This window comes from Osmerus eperlanus, chromosome 2 (genome assembly GCF_963692335.1).
Source record: "Osmerus eperlanus chromosome 2, fOsmEpe2.1, whole genome shotgun sequence".
Lineage (NCBI taxonomy): Eukaryota > Metazoa > Chordata > Actinopteri > Osmeriformes > Osmeridae > Osmerus > Osmerus eperlanus.
This window is the reverse complement of record NC_085019.1, coordinates 7,574,905-7,594,678: the sequence shown is the minus strand read 5'-3', so window position 1 is coordinate 7,594,678 and position 19,774 is coordinate 7,574,905. Positions and strand designations below refer to the sequence as shown.

At 44.6% G+C, this 19,774-nt stretch overlaps 1 protein-coding gene across 1 annotated transcript in view; it reads right to left on the bottom strand.

Moving 5' to 3' along the window:
• Nucleotides 1–14,435, bottom strand: part of pde4a (phosphodiesterase 4A, cAMP-specific) — a 29,789-nt gene extending 15,354 nt beyond the window's left edge. Inside the window, exon 1 of the mRNA XM_062450171.1 lies at nt 13,707–14,435. Coding sequence (XP_062306155.1) covers nt 13,707–13,999 — 293 coding nt within the window. The 5' untranslated portion in view covers nt 14,000–14,435. The remainder of the gene's footprint in view (nt 1–13,706) is intronic.
• Nucleotides 14,436–19,774: the final 5,339 nt, after the last annotated feature.

Sequence of the window (19,774 nt, the reverse complement as noted above, 5' to 3'; positions counted from 1 at the left end):
TTCCCCAGCTTGTCAATATCTTTCCAGTCAGGGCTGAGCCATGCTAATGCTAGCCTCCCTCCCCTCCCTGCTCCCTCCATCTTTCTTTCTTTTTCTGCTGGATCCGTGTCCCTCCCTCAGGGGGGCCAGTCCCATGGGGTCTCCTGCCTAATCACAGCTGAGAGGCGACACACCCACCACCGTCTCCTTTCCACTTTCCCTCCCTCCCTCGCCGCTGAGCAGCCTAACCTTTACACGGAAACTCTCCTTGAGGATTTCCGGGCCGTTTAGTGGCAAAGTAAAACGGTTTCCAAAAAGAATTGGGACTCCCAACATCCACATCTTCTACCCTGCGGTAATAAGGAGGAATGTCACAGGGAGCCAGAACAAGTGTTTGTTTAATGAGTGCTGCCTTCTTGGGAGAACAGCTTTGCAGGGCGGTGCTCTGGGAGAACAGGCACGTTGCCGCCCCACTGTGTTGGATCTGGAGTAGGAGAACCCAGGCTCAACAGATGGAGTGACTGACACGGAACGAGAATCCAGAGAGAAGACAGACGGGGAGATGCATTCAATTGGTGTTCTGCTTCATTTGTGTCAGCCGGGGCTCCACAAATGAGGGGTTGTAAAATGGTAATGGCCTGTAGTTGGTGGGCACAGAGCTTGGTCTACAGAGAAATAACTGCTTTGGCATCCAGTGAGTCTCGTTTCTGCAACTCAAACTGAGTGTTATCAATTTTCTCATAATGTCTAATAAATAATAATACATAAATAATAAATCATTCATTCATCTCGGGAATGCCGGGGACCCTCAGGTTCTCCAACACAGCCGTTAAGTGGGCCATGGGATCAGGAATCAAGGGAGGTTATTTTAATGAAGTAATCTGATCGGTATTAATCATTTGACCATATTAGCCTGTGCAAAAGTCAATTCCGGGGCCCCATTTGAAAACCGAATTAGAAATGGATGTTGGCAAACAAGGAAAGGGTGTGTAGAAACGGGATCGGCCCTGATTGTTTCGAAATGCTTTTGTGGTTTCTCCACACAAAAATACGTGATGTGTAAACCATCTCCTCCATCGCCCGCCCTCCCCTAACGCCCCACTGCAGCCCACACAAGAAGCAGTATTTTTAGCACATCACCCTGTCTCTGAGATGGAGCGCGTAACTCCCTCTCTGCAGGCTGGGGCTGCCGGGGCTCTTTTATTTTAATCCAGACTGGAGAGAGAGGGGGGGGGGGGGTAGAGATAGATAGAGAGAGAGAGAGAGAGAGAGAGAGAGAGAGAGAGAGAGAGAGAGAGAGAGAGAGAGAGAGAGAGGGATGGAAATGAAGACGGAGAGAGAAAGAGAGAGAGAGCATGAGTCATCGAGAGCTACCTTTGTGTCACTGGAGCTCTGTTTCTCATCGCCATCTCGCCATCTCTCTCTCCATCCTTCCCACAGTCTTTGCGTCAATCAGTCTTTTTTCGGCGACTTTGTGTTCAGTGCCTCCACATGGCTCTGTCTATTGACCTTTTTATATATCTATGTGTCTATCTATGTACTTATTTGTCTATCTATCTATCCATCTATCCATCTATATACATGTCTATCTATCTATCTATCTCAATGTACTTTCAGACCTCTCTCAGCCCTCACATATAATCCCATTTAAAGTTAAATACACTGTTACGTTCCCCAGTCCTATGTTGTTGGCGTTGTCTGTGTTTCCCTTTTAGGATCCCCCTCTGAGTGGAGCTCTGGCTCCTCCCCCCCTCATTGATTGCAGCTGGATTCAATCTCCACCCCAGCATAAAAGCTCAGTGTCTCTGCCAAGTGACAGAGGGGAGAGCTGACTGTGGTCTGTGGTCTGGTATTGTGTTGTTCTGTGTTAGAGTCTGTTGTTGTGTTGCTCTCGGTGTGAACTGTGTTACTGTGCTACGCGTTTTGCTTTTGTGCCAACCATATTTTCAGTTATCAGTCTGTGTGACAGACATAACCTGTATTCTTTTCTGTTCCCAGGGGGAAGGGGAAGGCACCTTGGGAGTGCTTAGGCTTGTCTATGCACACTAGGTAAGATCTGGGCGGACCACCCCCTGTATTTTTGTTTAGTGCGCCGACTGGCGCGTGAGTTAGGGGTGGGATTTCTTTTACTTTCTTTGCTTTGGTTCCGTCCAGCCCTTTCCCCCATATTACCGTGTTTTGGCAAATAAATAGCCCCGTGAACGGTACCACAGTCTTTGTGTCCTTTCCCCACACCTACGACCCCACACCCGTTCTCTGACTCCACTAGGGGGGGGGCTTACTAGCAGCGGGGCGTTGAGTTCCCTCCTCCAAGAGGCGTACGTAACATACACACTAATAAGCATTCCTAGCAAACGATTTGTCACAAGATTTCACGTCACAAGATTTCACACCACAAAGAGGGATGCCAGTGTATGAAACAAAAATGACTGATAATCACTGACATAATGGGGAACAATCTCTATACAATAGACAAGGCAAAACGGAGAGGTTGACAAGAAAGCAGAGCAGTATGTTTCACATGTTGTTTTTTGTGTTAGATATGTACTGCAGAAAAATTCTATCTGGCTATATGATGAATAAAATAACAAATACAACCTTTTACACCAACCCAACTAGAGGATGCAGTGTTGGTATCTCAGATACTGTAATACATCGCATCAAACATCACAAATGTCGAAAGATGAACAGTTATTACTGTAAACCAAGCCACTGGAGGTATTAGCCATGAAGATTCCATTAATGGTAGAACAACAGTGTGATTATCCTATAGCTGCAAACTAGTCATTAGTGAAGGAATAGCTTTGTGGCGAGTGGATTATTTTGCCTTTAAACTGCCTGGAGGCCATAGAACTGTCATAGAAGGGAGCCGCCTGCTTGACTGGCATGGGTCTGTTCGTCATTCTCCATGTGGCTTCTTTACTTCATTTCCACCCTTTGTTTGAGATATAAGCAGTATAATTTTAGACTTCAAACTCTTTCCCGACACAAGTCTCCTGTCACGACTCTGGCTCCAAGTGTCCTTTTAGTGGAGCACATCAAATAGGCTGTGTTTGACGTGTAGCCAGTGGCCATGACTCTCAGCATCTGGCTCTCTTACAATTCAGACAGTATTTGGATATACTCTTGTTCTGGGGTCTGAACCAATCTCTGTCCTCCCATTCTACCAGAGTCCAGCGGTCGGCTCAGACAAGCTGGATGGCCCTGCTGTTCCAGCAAAGAGTAACAGGATGAACCTTTTCTATTGGCATTCTCTCGTTTTACTCATTCTGGCTGAAATATGCTTGGCAAAATAAACGGGTAATATTATTTTTAGGGCTTATTTTCCATCTTCCTGTCAATGCATCCTGCTGGGCACTTGTGAGTGGAATCCAATTTAATTGATCAGTGCGATATTTATCTCTCGCTGTATGGCCATCTCACATCCATCATTTTTAGCACCCCCTCGGTCTACCTCATCTACCATCATTCCCCTTCCCCCCCTCTTCTCTCTCTCTCTCTCCCTCTCTCTCTCTTCCCCCCCCTCTTCTCTCTCTCTCTCTCCCTCTCTCTCTCTCTCTTTCCCCCCCCTCTCTCTCTCTCTCTCTCTCTCTCACCATCCTCATTTTTCTCATGCGGGTTGACGAATATCCTTATAATCAAGCTCAGTCGTGCTCTACATTAATGTGCATGGAAATCATGTTATACCTTTAATGAGACTGGGACGAGGAGACAAACAGCGTATCCGATCTTGGCTGGCGGCAGCAGACTGGACCGCGCATCGTAATTAATGGAGCAGGGCGGCGAGGAACAGCGCTGATTGGTTAATGAGGCCTCTGGTACGGAGTCTAGTAACAGGAAAGATGCTCCAACACGTTGGGAGTGAGGGAGTCTGGGCTGTGAATGAGCAGTATGGCCAAACAGACTGGATGTCTCCCACTCTGCCCATCCCCAGACACAGTCAGCCTTACGATCAGGCTCACACATGCAGGCAGACGGCCACATGCACACTCCCTCTCTCTTACGCACAAAAAAAAACACGCACACGCGGGTGCGCACACGCAGACGCGCGCACGCGCGTGCGTGCACGTGCACACCCACCCACACAAGCACTCAGCTGAGGACCTCCTTTGCATAGTATTCATGGATCATGCTTAAACAATAGCAAGGGATTAACAATAGGCCTGTACAATGTGGTTCCCATTTCTTCACACTGGAGATGCAAAGGCCTAACTGGTGCTGGGTGCTGTTGAATACCAGGCACTCGTCTCTTAACGTGAGATGCCGCTGACGATTTTGACTCCCTGGTTGCAACTGCAGCCTTCTGATGGCAAAATGTTGTGGGGACAAGCGCTTTACCCTCATGACGAACATCTTCAGGAGATGTGCCATACCCTGCGGGGTGCAAAATGAGGACATTACAACACACACTCGCACACAGACACACTGCTGAACTCACACTCAAACACACATTCAAACCCTTCAGCCCGATTCACACTCAGTGCTTCACACGCACAGGCAGACGCACTCAATATCTTCCTTGTACACATTGAAATACAGAAAGGAAGCTGAAATAAAGCTCAATAAACACTGGGAGCTGAAGCTGGTTGGGTTTAATCTCATTACAGTTGGTGCCTGGGGCCTCCTCTACGCCTATTTATAGCACCCTGACAGAGAGGAGGGCTGGCCCCTACATGCGCTCCAATGGCTTGTGCCTATGTGGCCAGATGAGTGACAGGGAACAGGACCAATCCCATGACGAAGCTCGGTTCAAATCTGATACGACAAAACAAGAGACCGCCGGTGATCTGTTGTGACAGCTGCCCTTCCTTTCTGCTTCCAAGCCACGCGCTCTCCTCACTTCACCGTGCCCATTCGCTCTGCTCTTCTCTCCTTCCCTCTTTGCACTCGCTGCCTGGCGTGTCTTGTCCTCGTCCCACCTGACCGTCATAAAAGGCTGGTCTCCGATCAGGGCAGACAGCCTCTAAACACACAGGACCACTCAAGTCTTCATCTGTCACTGGCGATCACAGTCTCTCCACACTAGGACGAGACCAACCCGATAGAGACGCCCCTCCCGGCCTCCAATCTCCAATTCACTCTCAAGTAGTCGTTTTACCGTTTTTTCTCAGTCGCTTTGGTGCATTTCTCAGATCAGAATTGGAATTCTCAAAACTAGTTGTTTCAATCTTCATATCATTGTGTCACTTGTGCACATCAAAAAAGCAGTTTCTCATTTCTTTGAACAAGTTGCAAATGCTTTGGTACATCCATGCAAATGATTATGTACAATTCTCTGCTGTTTCCTACATTATCAATTGCTTATGTCATGTATTATAATGGGTCTCTGTTGAATAGTGTCACTACTCACAACATTTAGGCATTAGTTCATAGCATTTGTCTTTACATGCAAAATGGTTGAACAAGTTGTCATAATATGTCAAGCATATTTCTATACATTTCCATTAGACTTTTTTCTAAATCTGTCCTGAATTGGTGAATCTTGACTTTCTCTAACAAAGGTGCATCTCATAAACCATCAACTGGCAAGTATATATAGACAGAGCACAACACAATGTTACAATGTCTGACTATGGAAGGACAAGGAATGGGGGGGGTCGCAAGAGAAGGTATTCGTTGTGATGTGGATGAGAATTTGTGGCCCAACAGACAGGAACGTCAGGAGGTGTAGGAAGACTGCACTGTAATTCCTACAGCACTGCATGTACAGTTTTCCCTAAGGAGATTGTCCCATGTTCACATTTCTTTTCCTTTCTGTATCGCAATGACATGGTCTGTCAACAAATTACAGTACAAACAGTAAAAGCGTAAATGTGGATCTTGTCCAGTCTCTTGCAATCAAACCCCTACATACACGAAGGTGTAACCTACAATTTACAATAATTGTCATCAAAACTTCAGCCATAGTTTACATCAGAACATCCCTCCAGAGTACAATGTTATATTGACAACATGACTAAGCAATTTGATAGCCTTATCCGTACACAATGACACAAGGACTTGTCATTCTGATGGCACTGACATGTTCATTGACACAGATGTTTACTTTTGAGAGATGAACTAAGGATTTTGAGCAAGAAACTGGCTTTTGCAGGTAATCCATGGTGTTTTTCTATTTGTGCGAATTGTTTTGAGAAATGCACTTACTGTTTTGAGAACTTCAATTCTGATCTGAGAAATGTACCAAAGCGATTGAGAAAAACTGTAATTGTCATCAAAACTTTAGCCATAGTTTACATCAGAACATCCCTCCAGAGTACACTGTTATATTGACAACATGACTAAGCAATTTGACTGTCTTATCTGTACACAATGACACAAGGACTTGTCATTCTGATGGCACTGACATGTTCATTTACACAGATATTTACTTTTGAGATATGAGCTAAGGATTTTGAGCAAGAGACCGGCTTTTGCAGGTAATCCATGGTGTTTTGCTATTTGTACGAATTGTTTGTTGAGAAATGCACTTACTGTTATTCAAATGTCGAGGATGATTCGAGAAATGTACCAAAGCGACTGAGAAAAACTGTAAAAGTGATTGTAACAATGTCTGAAATTACCAAAAAAGGAAGCGGGGATGAGTTGGTGAGTTGAAGGATGGGAGGGGGGGTGGGATTTACACAGTGAGAGGTGAGAGTGGACTAAAGATGTGAAAGTAACATAGAGAGACTGAGAGAGGGAGAGACAGAGAGAGTGACAGACAGACACAGAGAGAAAGAAAAAGAGGAAAGAGAAGAGACACCAGGACTGCTAAGCACTGATGTTAATTAATGAGTCTGTGTGTCAGAGTTAAAGGAAGCCTCCAGCCAGCCTCAGTATCAACAGAAACCCTGTTCCGGCTTTCTGCTGCTGACCTGCACTGGCTGTCAGTCACGGAGCAGTGAAGCATAGCGCTGCTACTGAAATACTCATGGCATGGCGCAGGCCCGAGAACAGCTCCTGCAATTTTACAGAGCAGCCAGATGTCAAACTGACAAGTACAGCATCGTCTCAGAATACCATCCCCAATCCTCAGGGCATACTTGTTTTGTTTTTTATACGATCCAATAGCCTGAATGGTGCATGTAAATGTGCTAACATGACCTACACAGACCGGACTCAAGGCTTTTGACAAGACAGACTGTGTTCCCGCTTTGACGTAGCAGAGGTCAGGAACTGTATAAGTGGTGTTCTCTCCTGTGGGAGAGGCATGAGTGTGTATTACCTTTTTCAATGTACCTTTCAGTTAGCTATAGCCATACATCAAAAGACACTTCATGCATAATGTAAAAACCTTGAGTGTTCCACACTAACCTTTGTTGAGATGCCTGCATGCTCTGCGAGTGCTTCTGTACATTGCTCAGACATACCGTGGTGTTTGTTGTTTGGTTGGATCTCTGAATCATATGTATTGATGCATTTTTTCATGCCTTGACTCAGACACTCCGATGCTACCCCCTCCTCAAAAACACATACACACACACAAAAACTCATGTACACACATAGAGCGAGAAACATACATCATCACACTACATCACAAAAAAAACACGACACAATAAATTAATTACAAATATCAAAAAACTAAGAATCAATAGGCCTAAATACTTAAACTACCCTGTCCTATCAATAGAACTACAAACTTCAAGTAGGACACTTAACATTGCCTGGTGCAACTACTACATCTATATATTTCCAAGCAAAATGGTCTTCGTCTGATTCTTACGCAATGCTAGTGAGTCAGAGACCGGCATTTCCAGTCCAGTTCACATACAACCAGAGCACAGTGAGGCAAGAGGGGGGCTCCTTCTCATTCTGAAGCCCAACATCTGCGTGAACAGACCATGGCCATCTCCGATCCATCACTCGATATAAATTATTCCCTGTCACACATGTCATGCAGTATGCACAAAAACAGCACATTACTCAGAACGACCTATTGATGGAACATGAACAACATGAGACGTTGAGCAGTGGCCGTATTGGTTGGCTATCGGAACTGCCTTGGATCAAACCACAGAGTGCTGTACAGCAGCCAGGGACAAGCACTGCTGTTATTGCTGCCATCTTTCCTCCCTCTGTGAATAGCGCTGACACTTTTGTAATTATCCAGTGAGTTGGAGTTTGAGATCCTCCCAGTAATTCGGGGGAAATATGTCTCCCGGGGGGGGGCATGGTGTTTAAGGCACGACAACAGGAAGTTGTGCCTCAGATGAAACGTGGGGAGAGGCGTTCCGCCACACACACACACACACACTCGCACACACGCACACGCATTAGGTCTTCATCTCTGTCTGCACGAGACGCGCCCCGTCCCCAGGTACTGTAACTCAGCCGTCGCCGCTCTGATTTGTTTCCGGCTCCTGATGTAAAACCAGGTACTCTCTCCCTGTGTGTGGGTGGCTGCTGCCTATCTATCGCACCACCCCGTCGCTTTTCCATTCTACTTTGTCCACCGGGTACAGCGTTTGTTCCCGTCCTGCTCCTCCAATCCGCTACGACTGCGCGCGAGTGGCGGTGGCGACAACCAGCTGCCGCCAGAGCGCCTGTCTCTTCCTGACGACGGACAGCGCTCCACGGAGACAGTAGCCTGGAGCATTACTCCACAAGGTTGTCTCCTCCACGCCTGCCATCGCACGCCACGATGTGAGAAATTGGATCGCGGGCTATCGCAGTTCTTTCGTGTGGATGGGGGTTAGGGGGATATCTGGTGATGGCAACTGTCTTCACACCCCTGCATGGCTCTGGACCGTCTGTGAAGGACGGCCCTCTCAGTGTCGGACGGGTAAATGAAAAGGACGATGATACTACAGTTCCCTCCAAGGGATTTCGACTGGGCCTGGTCATGGAAGCACACGTCACTTTGCTTTGAGACCTTGAAGGGAAGGCTTTCCAGGTGTTGGTTTTCATCAACATTGTGGTCATGGTAAAACAACCTCCCCCTGGTCTTTGATTTAAATGAGAAACTCCTTCAGGCATGAAAGTGTTATTCAATGTACGGATGTAACAAATACACACACACACACAGTGGGGAAGAGGCACTTTCCCACAAAAAAAATTTTTTCGTGTTGTTGTTGTCAATTTCACTATTATGTTTACAATCCCAGATAACTCCCAGGAAAATACTCCTATACATGACCGTGGTTGATCTGTTCTTTCTATATGGGTCTATGGGTTTCTGGGACAGCACACACACAATGGTGTGATGGGCCTCGGGGGAAGAAGGAGAAGTGCAGAGTTAACAGTGGCCAGTTCATCACAGCTTGGGGATGCGGACAGATTGAGATTCCGAACGGTTCAGCGAGGAGTGCGTCTGCTAGTGATCTCTGCGGACAAGAGGAGGATGAATGGGTCAAAAGTATAGATTTAAGATAAAGAGAGGCAGCGTGATTAACACAGCGGTAAGCAAGAACAAGGCTATCCGAGAGAACCGCGAGGCTAGAAGAAGAACCTCACTCCAGAGAGACAAAGGCGAGGAAAGATATAGAGATGAAGGAGTCAATATATCCCATTTGGAGCCCCGGAATAAGATGATAAGAGAACAGGCCAGGAAAAAAAAGGAGAATTGCTTCAATGAAAGCAAGTAATTATGATGGACAAAGGAGTCATAGGAGCGATATTATTAGATAGGAACATTTTGAAAATCAGTTCATGCACGCATATCGACAAACTGAAAGTGAAGTGAGAGATGGGTGAGGTATGGAGCAGTGAGCCTCATGTACACTGTCTGAGATGGAGAGGCCAGAGCCACATGAGACAACTGTGTCGGTCTAAGATCAATGATAAAAGATGCTGGCCGACAGGAGGTCAACTGTAAAATATACAAAAGAATAAAAATGCTGCGAATCGCGATTGAACGAGTCTGTGATGAAAAATGTACAGCTCAAGCACTGGGAGGCAGGAGGATGTGCCAGTTATGCTGGATCTATAGACAGAACATAGAAGGGCCTAACCACAGCCTTTGGGCACCTCAGAGGAGACAGCGTAATGAGCAGGAAGCATCGATGTGAAGGACCCTGGAGCCCCCGAGTAGGACCCCTGTTGAGAACAACATGTTTGGTGTCAGTGATGGAAACCTCCAAGGCTTTTGCCTGAGATCCCTGGATCAGCAGGAGTGAACAGCTACAAAGAGCTACTAACCCTAACCCTAACCCTATAAAAAACCTTGATACTAATTAGAGCAAGAGGTTGACAGGAAACATATTAAACTGTATGAAGACAGAAAACCATAACCTGTAACTAAGTATGACATAACAAAAAAAAAAATGAAATTATACATTGTAACATTGTTGACATAATTCCAGATTATAATCAAATAGATGCAGATGTTTGTAGTCAGTGAATGTGTGTGCTAAGATTACAATGCGGCTGTGACAGTAATTGATTGTAGGTGTATCTAATTAAGTACTAAATGATCATGGCAGCAAGCCAATCAGCAGCCAAAAGAGCAGCCTGGAGCTTATGGTTCACCCCTGGATACCAGCTGGGGAGACCGAGGCGTAGAGAATTCCTCGAGCCGTGTGGGAGAGCGAAAGAGAGAGGGGGGGGGGGGGGGGGGGGGGGGGGTTGAAACTTGGAGAGGAGTGAGTAAGATACTTTCATTGCTTTGTGACTTAGCACCAGGGGGTTTCCAGCCAGGAAGAGAAAATCATTATTCAATGTGTTCTTTATATACCCAAACTCATAATGTATGCCTGATGGTACGTGCTGAAACATCATACAGTAATACCATCAGTGCCTTGAGGCTTTGCCTTTTTGGGTAAATGTATTGGTTATACACATCCACTAAAGTGGATGTTGCCATAGCAACAGAATTACGAACTGAGCTGTTCCTCGGTTCAGTGTCGGTCATTCTTTCTTCTCGCTAACTTCCCAGAGTGCACTGGGAGTGGGACATGATGACAGATAAACTCACATTAGTATAAACTGACAAATAGATTGACAAAACTGTCATTAAAACAAAGTGAAGAGAGAAGACACTTATACACTGGGGAAAACAGAACACTACCCAGACTGCCATTCTGCTGGTTACAGTACAATATACACCCAAGAAAAGACTACCGCTCATACATTTAAATCATTTATGAAACAACACTTAAGAAGACTCTGTCCACCCAACCCTATAGCAATGCTTACACTGAGGCAAGCACTAGGTAACGGAATGCCCGGTAAAGCAATTAACGTCAACAACTGAACTACATCGATGCAGTTCTGATTTTGATCCCAGTCCCAATCCTAGTCTTACAACTGAGATCGATTCTTGTCTCGAAAGTTCTGCAGCTGATCCACAGGCGAGGGTCTCAGATGAGTGGAGAAGACACCAGGATCAGTCAAATACTGTTGCGACTCAAGGCTGGAGCAGTGAGAGGTTGAAATAGCAGGAGAGGGCTGTTTCCCTTCTCAAAGTGCTCCGCCAGAGCATGTAAACAACAGCATGTAAACAGAGGCTAGCATCAGCATGTGCCTTCGGAACAGCAGTGAGGGAAAGAGCATCTGTGCGTGAAGTTGTGCTCCTTACCCTGGACCCCATAAACAGATAGCCCTGGGCTACAAGGAGAGCGGCTGGAGCCAAATAGTTGTTAATAAAGCTTGATAAATGCAGCACAGGGGCTGAGGCACCCAGTTCACAGCCTCCATTATTCAGACATCAGTGTGAAGGCAGAATATCGGCCTAATAAATGAAAAGAAGGAAAGAAAATGTTGCCGTGCAACGGAAGTTGTCCCTCATCCCTGCCACCCCCCTTCCCCCTTCTCCCTTCGCGCACACACTCAAACGTATACATATACACATTCGGAAAAGTACAGATCACACCCAAACAAATTCCGGCATATTTATTCACTAGCACACATTTGTTCAAACTGCACTATTCTGCTTGCCCTTCAACACAAACACCCACTAACAGATGCATACCATTTCACTGATGATGACCTAAGGTGTCCGTGCACAACCACATTCTCACACAGACATATTTCTGACCTCACACACACATGAACACACACAAGTACACAGGCAAACTCAAGACACACGCACACACCCTCTCACTCTCCAAGCCGACTTGGCTCTCTCTCTCTCTCTTCACGTCGTGCCGCCCACTGAAAGAGTAGGGCAGGCAGAGTCAGCCCCGCTGCACTAATGCTTGGACTGGCTGTTAGCGTGTCCTGGGGACTAGAATACAAATCAGCCCTTCCACTCCAGTCAGCTGGAGCTGGCCCTCCTCCCAGGAGCCTGCCGAGCCTGCCGCAAGCCGTCTGTGGCACAGAAGAAACCTGACAGGAAGGAAGCCAGGACTGGGGTCCTGGCTGGCCTGGGGGCCCACCGAACGAACTGTGTTATTACTGTAATAATCACCCTGTTTACTGTGCTGCTGTTCCGGAAGCCACAGATTTGGCCTTTCTCAGCCAGGGAACGAGAGGAGAGAGAGAGAGAGAGAGAGAGAGAGAGAGAGAGAGAGAGAGAGAGAGAGAGAGAGAGAGAGAGAGAGAGAGAGAGAGAGAGAGAGAGAGAGAGAGAGAGAGAGATGCTGTATGGAGTCACAGCCACTCCAACACACTCTTTGACGCCCACACACTTTCAGGAGAAACATCTGGGGATATCAGAATGCTACACAGGAAGAATGGCTTGCCATAACAGCATTGGCATCTATTTCTCTCTCTCAGCTTCTCTTTGTCTACCTCACACACCATTAGCAAATATCCCCCAAAAACATTTACAGTTAATCAAAGGTGTTTGGAACAGGTCTGCACAATGTGAGAATTAGTCTGGGAACTGATGGCCTTTTAGCCACAGGGAAGTTAATTTTGTAACAGAAGCAAGAGGTGCCAAGTCATTATATCAATTGATGAGTGTAGATTTGACATTGTACATTGCTGTTCAGTGCTGAGACATTCAGTCAGATATAGATTTCAATGCGTTATCGAAATTCCTGATACATTTCTGATAGATACAGCACTACTGAAATGAATCATGTATTGAATAGCTATACTGAGCCGTATTTCAATGTCGTTTTCACAAGCTAGGAGTAGCTGAGGGCATTCAATGGCCTTCTCAGTTCCTTCCTCAGTCATTAGTATGCCTATTTGTTGGCTAGCTCATCAGCCTGATCCTTCCTGTTAGAAAAAGTAGGCTAGTCTTCGATCCACCTCTCTCCACCAGTAAACTGAGATCTAGCCTCTGCCAAGATAAGCTGCTGGTCCACCTGTTCAGGTGGAAAACACTTGAAATCCAGACACCCCCACACACACACGTCCCCCCCACACACTCACACACACACGTCCCCCCCACACACTCGTCGTCATCCCCAAGAAAGAAAAAAATACACACACACAAAAATGTGGCCCCATAAATTACTGAAACGCACCAGCAACACTTAATTTAGCTAAGAAAAAAAGAAAACGAAAAGAAGACGAAAATACACTAAGATACTAGCCTACTGTGTATATCTGTTTGTATGTGTATTTTGGACACGCATTTAAACTGTACTATGGATATTTTCCAGTGTTACCCTGCTTTTGAGTGGGTGGACTGGTTTCCTCACAGTCCGATTCCTGAACGCCTTAAACTCATGTTCTCTGACATGTCCAAGACGCATAACGCATCACACCGAGAGCCCACGCGTCCCGCCTCCCAAACACTTCATATCGGTTAACCCTTCGGGCATACTCTAACATCATTATGCATTTGGTTTGATGATTTGTCATCTTCCTGAACTATTTTTTTATTACGTTTCATGTCAGGACGCACATCATACCGTTTATTTCCAACACAATTGCCGATGGACGTGTTTGTCGTTCCATGGAACGAGGATGGCCAAGACATCCGAGACTTCTTAAGCCCTGGTCGGTCGCTCGTATCCATTGCATTGGAGCGTTCGATCTGCCGGTGGTGATGCCGGTCTGTGTCAGAATATCCACGGTGTTTGATTTTGATTGGGGTCCTTGGCTGCCTCCATAGATGTTGCGGAGGCTTCAGGGTCGCTTGCTCCCGGGGAACGGGAAGCGAGAGAGAAAGGCTCTTCTTGCAGCATGGTGGCGGTTCCATCATAGTGCAAATTATAGCCTTTATATCGACTTATTGACAAAAAAAACTAATAGAATATGGCTATATATTTATCGACTTTAAATGAAAACCCGCTTTGATGTCCATTATTTTCACTTTTCTGAATTTGTTTTTAAAAAGTGACCAACTCCTGTTCAGTCCGATATATATGTCCGTCTTGTAAAATAATCTTTCTGTAGCCTAACTCTCACAGTGATAATGGCAAACAGATCCCATAGGCTAATGTAATCCAAAAATAGTTCTGGTTTTAACTGTGTTTGGCCACCACATAAATCCATACAAAAGTTAATCTTTTTGAAGACAAACCGCTTCTTTACTGTTCAATCCAGTCGTTAGAATAGGCCATTCGCGCGGGTGGTGATGAGAGACTCTTGCCAGCTCTGCTTCCCCTGAAGTTTGACGGCTCCTTGCCCATGGCGCAATGGATCACTTATTTACATTACAATTTGTTTGCTTTTATTAGCCTCTTATTGCAGAACCACGGACCGCTGGCGCTGGCTCCAGTGCGATGCGGGGTAGGCTGTTATTGCTGCTCCCGACTGCACATGTCTGTCAATGCACGCTCATAAGCGCTCCCGTCTCCGGCTGGAGCCATAATAAAGTATCACATTGAAGACGGCTGTGCACCTGAACTACAGCGACTTGCGCGCGCGGAGCCCAGAGTCTCTTGCCCCTCCATAAAAACGTTTGATCCAGTGGCCTCAGTTAGTAAATAAATAGTACTTCAAGCCATAAAATATCGACACTAATTAAATCATGTTGGTAGCCTATAGAGTTCTGTTGGTATAGATATCCAAAGCCCATGTGATTATCCTCTCTTTGCTCTTTGCTTCTTGATTTTACGCCACAAAGCATCATAAAAAGGCAAACAAAATCATTAACTGTCGAGGTAGGGAATTTCTGTCGGCATTATACCCATTCTCCCTTCCGTTTCCTCTGTACGAATACAAGTGTTACAATAACCATAACGCACGTCTCTCTCTCTCTCTCTCTCTCTCTCTCTCTCTCTCTCTCTCTCTCTCTCTCTCTCTTTCTCCCTCTCTCTCTCTCTCTCTCTGTCATATGCACACAAACAAACACTGGGACACACACACCGCAAGTCAAGCACATCTTCAGCGGTACCATGGTGTAAAATGTAACATAACGTAGAGCAGCGGTATGTATTTGCCCAGAAGTCCCCGACAGATTATCAACATAACTGACACCTTCTGTCATATCCTATAAAATAATACCACTGTTCCACAGGCAACGGGTATGGTCAAAAGTGTAAGCCACAAAAAAATGGATTACAATTTGACTCTAAACCCATATTTATAGTCCTCATTTTAGCTACTTATCGCAGTATTTCCACTGAAGTGAGCTGTCACTCTTGATTTCCTTGACCGTTTTCAGTGTAATTGGATTATATGGATGGGTTTGGAGTTGAAACCGATAGGCTACTCTTGATAGCATTGCGGCACTAAACCAACATCCTTCCAGTAAACACATTAAACGTTGGCCATCATTATCAGTTTAAGTCTCACGAAAAATAGGATCAGATTAACGGTCAATGACAACAGTCAGTTATTCTGATAACATCTTTATTCTGCCTAAATTATATATATATATAATTATCCTAACTAATTATGTTACGTTTCAAACAGGTCAAAATTGTAACCTTTATGAAGCTTGGGATCCATGCCCTAATTGGCTACAGTGTGCAAAATAGGATCAGATTAACGGTCAATGACAACAGTCAGTTATTCTGATAACATCTTTATTCTGCCTAAATTATATATATATAATTATCCTAACTAATTATGTTACGTTTCAAACAGGTCAAAATTGTAACCTTTATGAAGTTTGGGATCCATGCCCTAATTGGCTACAGTGTGCATAGTAGGACAGCGAGATCCAATGGCATGCCCAAATCACATCAAAGTAACTCAAACATTCTGAAGCATTAGCGGTATACCTCCTGCAGAAATTGAATATGCAGATTCACTTAGCCTAATTTCTAGATTTCCTCCGGAGGTGAAAGGGGCCCCTAGTTCAGAGGGGCTTTTGGCAGGAATTAGAATAGCTTCCAGTCTACAAAACCTCCTATGCTATCTTTCTGCTTTCCTCATCCCCTTACAGTGTGCATCCATGAAACATCTGTACATGGTGAATCACTGGATGAAAAGATCCCCGCAAAAGCACACCAGCCAGTGCACTTGTATACCTCTATATTTTCTAGAATATGATTAACTGATGCTTGGGAAAAATAAGATGCCCATCTTGCTTGAGTCAGCTGCTCAGTTAATTTAGTGGGTGACTGAGTTATAATGACCAACTCAGACAAATGGCTCTCCAGGTTCATATTGTCTGGTTTAATATAAATATCAGAAGAATCCCAATGCATTCTGCTCATGAAATATCGCTGACAGTTATGCACATTCATCCTGCTTACAGGGTTTCTCATTAGTGAAATATTTTTGGTGTTGGATGGATGGATGCTTTGGTGTACATGGGTTACTTGCACAAGCATGTCAGGAATATGTATGCTTGATGTTTTGTAATGGGCCATCCGATATTTCGATTATTTCAGTCAAAGATGCTACATCTTTCTCTTTGATACACATCACGACAGACAATCCGCTTGATTTGAGTCATGCCAAGAAGTCTGGCCTCAAACTGATGAGTAAACACAAGAGAATGCTAGGAATTGGAGCTCCCTTCTCGTCCATGGGAAGGCCATGAAATATTAATCCACACCTCTTTCCTGACAGTGAGGAATACTCTAGCCTCTATTAATGTGTGATGATGGTGGAGGGAGGGGCTGTAGGAATTAAGTGTTTATGTGCACATGTTGGACAAAAAGAGTGGAAATTAACATCAAAGATTTTCAGAGCATCTGCCTATCTTAGCAGACGACTTCCAGCTAAGGACATATCTGATGTCATTTGTTATGTGAGGAAACAAAGATGCCGAAATTACCTCTCGTGAAGTGTACGCATTTTCAGTTCCTCGGTCTGCAGTGCTGCAGTGGGGGTGGAGCAGTGTGTTGGTTAGTCCATTTCATACCTGCTTCCTACTCTAAACTCCATGTGAACCTACAATACACTGCAGCATGTATGCTCTGTGTGTAAGGCATGGGGACAGACAAAGGGATGATGTCATGAAGTAAGAAATGTGAGACCTTGAGACCGTGGTGTACTTTAGGGACATCCTGAGTACTACTGAGGCCTTAAATGGCTCGATAACTAAATTTTGAAGCTTCTCAAAACCAATATAATTGAGGCAGAGGAGCTAAAGTGGATATTCAAGATTGTGATCAAGTATCAGGCCAACCACAAGGCAGATCAATTCTCATATAGCCTGCACTCCAATGCACTTCCATGACTTGTTTTAAATCGAATTAGCACTGAAGCTCATGCAACATGGTAGCACCCCTATTCTGTTGTTGTGCATGACACTATCAGAATGTCTCTTTCCTTTATTTTTTAAATATTTGCATCAAATTTAGCTCGACCATGTGGCTTTGGCACTTACGCTTAAACAGCAGCAATGGCCCATAGTCCTCCATTATTTTGATCCAAAATCATGTGTGTGCGTGATTTGTGGAAGTCTTTGATTTGCCACTACGTTCAGTAGTCTGTTCGGCATACCTACATACATGAGTCAGAAATGGTGTCTAGGATTGTTTCCCGAGAACACCTAATGTCTGTGGGTGTACAGTAGCACGGATGTGTTAACATTCTTCGTGCGTCTGCTTCTGTTGATGCTGCAGTGCTTTTGCTTTTGGAGATCGTATTCTTCCCTTACTCGTGTATTTGGGAAAATCACAGGTTTCTGTAGCATTCAACAGCCACTGTGCAGGGTGACTGTGTGGGTGGAAATATGAAAGGCAGAAATCTAAATGTGTCTGACAGCGTCCACTGAGCTACAGTGGTTCCCCAAGAGCTCTCTGAGTAGACAGCCAGCAGGCTTCAGAGATGATATTAAGGCAGTTAAAAGTAGTACACTAAAAACCAGGAAATACATTAATTAAGGTCCATCTTTTTTTCTTCTCAATTCGACCAAAGTCAACCAATTCACCATGTTGCAGAAGAGCACCTTTAAAATCTTGTTTTACACATCCCAATCTAATCATTACATTTAATAATCTCCTGAACACTCAATCGCCTTAGCTGTTTTCCTAGTCGGCCAATGTGACCAGGAGAATAACAGCTAATCAGAATCCTTTTAGTCTGATTACAGTGGCAGAGGAGCTCTTCTGGGGCCCTTGTCCTCCTGCCACTGTCTGTTGGTTGAAGGGCAACAACACAGGGCACGTGCCCTCTCCACAGACGTCTCCAAGATGTTGTCTTCAGACTGTGGCATAAATAAGCCATCGCTTCGTCTCCTATCATCCTAAGAGGGAGAACTGGAGAATACCAAGCAAAGGAGGAACAGTTGACATTTCAGCTTTTTCACAAACTAATGTCATGAGTCTCACTGTCATTGTTAAATTCCTTTTTTAATGGACTTAAAAAAAAATCCCTGGCCCCCTTCACTCGGAGTGTTGTATTGACATTTTGTTTACTTCCCACTGAGATATAAATCACTGTTGGGGTGTGTTCATTGACAAGAAAAGCGATCTATAATCTCAACCTTTAGGAACTGACAAATAACACAGCCCATCCGTCTGCTGGCTTTCGAACTGGACTGTGGTACCTGGTTTCAGTGGCCAGACAGTTCACAGCATTTCCAGTGACATATTATCCTTCTCTGCCTGTGTTGATCTGTGGGTCTGTGTGCACTGTGCATGTGGGAGAGCTGCACTGTGCCTTGAGGCACAACAACAAACCAACAAAAAAGGCAAACAAACTTCTCCCTCCCCTCCCTGATGGCACAGAATGTATACTTGCAACAGGGTTGCCTATATTAAATTCTACAGCATCTCTATTGTATCAATAAAAAACAGTTAAACAATTGTATCATTAATAGTTATTCTCACACACTCTAGCACATTCTTGAAAAAACTGAGAAAAGTTATTATTATTGTGCAATTCGTGATGTCTTTGGTCCGGCGACAGAACCAATATTTTAAAGAAATATTGTATCAATGCCTTCAAGACCCTATTTAAATTCTCAGCATTAACTTTAACTATTGTTGTATAGTTGGTATGGTATTGCTGGCATTTGATACATTTGGATGTCTAGTTTTGCCACTGTTTTCGATCTTGCAGTTGTTCAAAACACAGTTAGCTAGCTAGCTGCATGACACTTTCATACTTCTGGTAATTTAAGAGTAAGAAAAAAAGCATATATTCAATTTGACTTTTATAATTCAATTCTGAAATAAGGCTGTCCATTTAAACCTAGTGCAGTTGTCTGTCCTACAGGAGTGGTATACGTTGTAAAAGGATATCAATTCTATAGTGTAAAACCAAATGTGTAACATGAAGATGTGGTCATACCAGATAAGGGCCTCAAGGACACCTCAGGAGCAAGGAACTGACTTATTTAGATCAATGTTTATAGCTTTAAGTGGACAGGGCCTCAGGTGCGGTTTCAGCCTTGAGGACATTCCGTCTACCAAATGTCTTGATCCAGGATTACGTTACAAGGACAGTTAAGTGTTATTTTACCATTACTATGACCATGTTTATTTTCCCTGACACAATTTTCAAATGTCTGTCTTTAGTTATCGTTTCTAACAGAACTAGAAGGCTGGTCCAAAGTAAATGGCAAAAACAGTGCAGATGTCAGGTGAGTCATGATGGCATAGTGTATATGGAAGAAACATCCAACAGA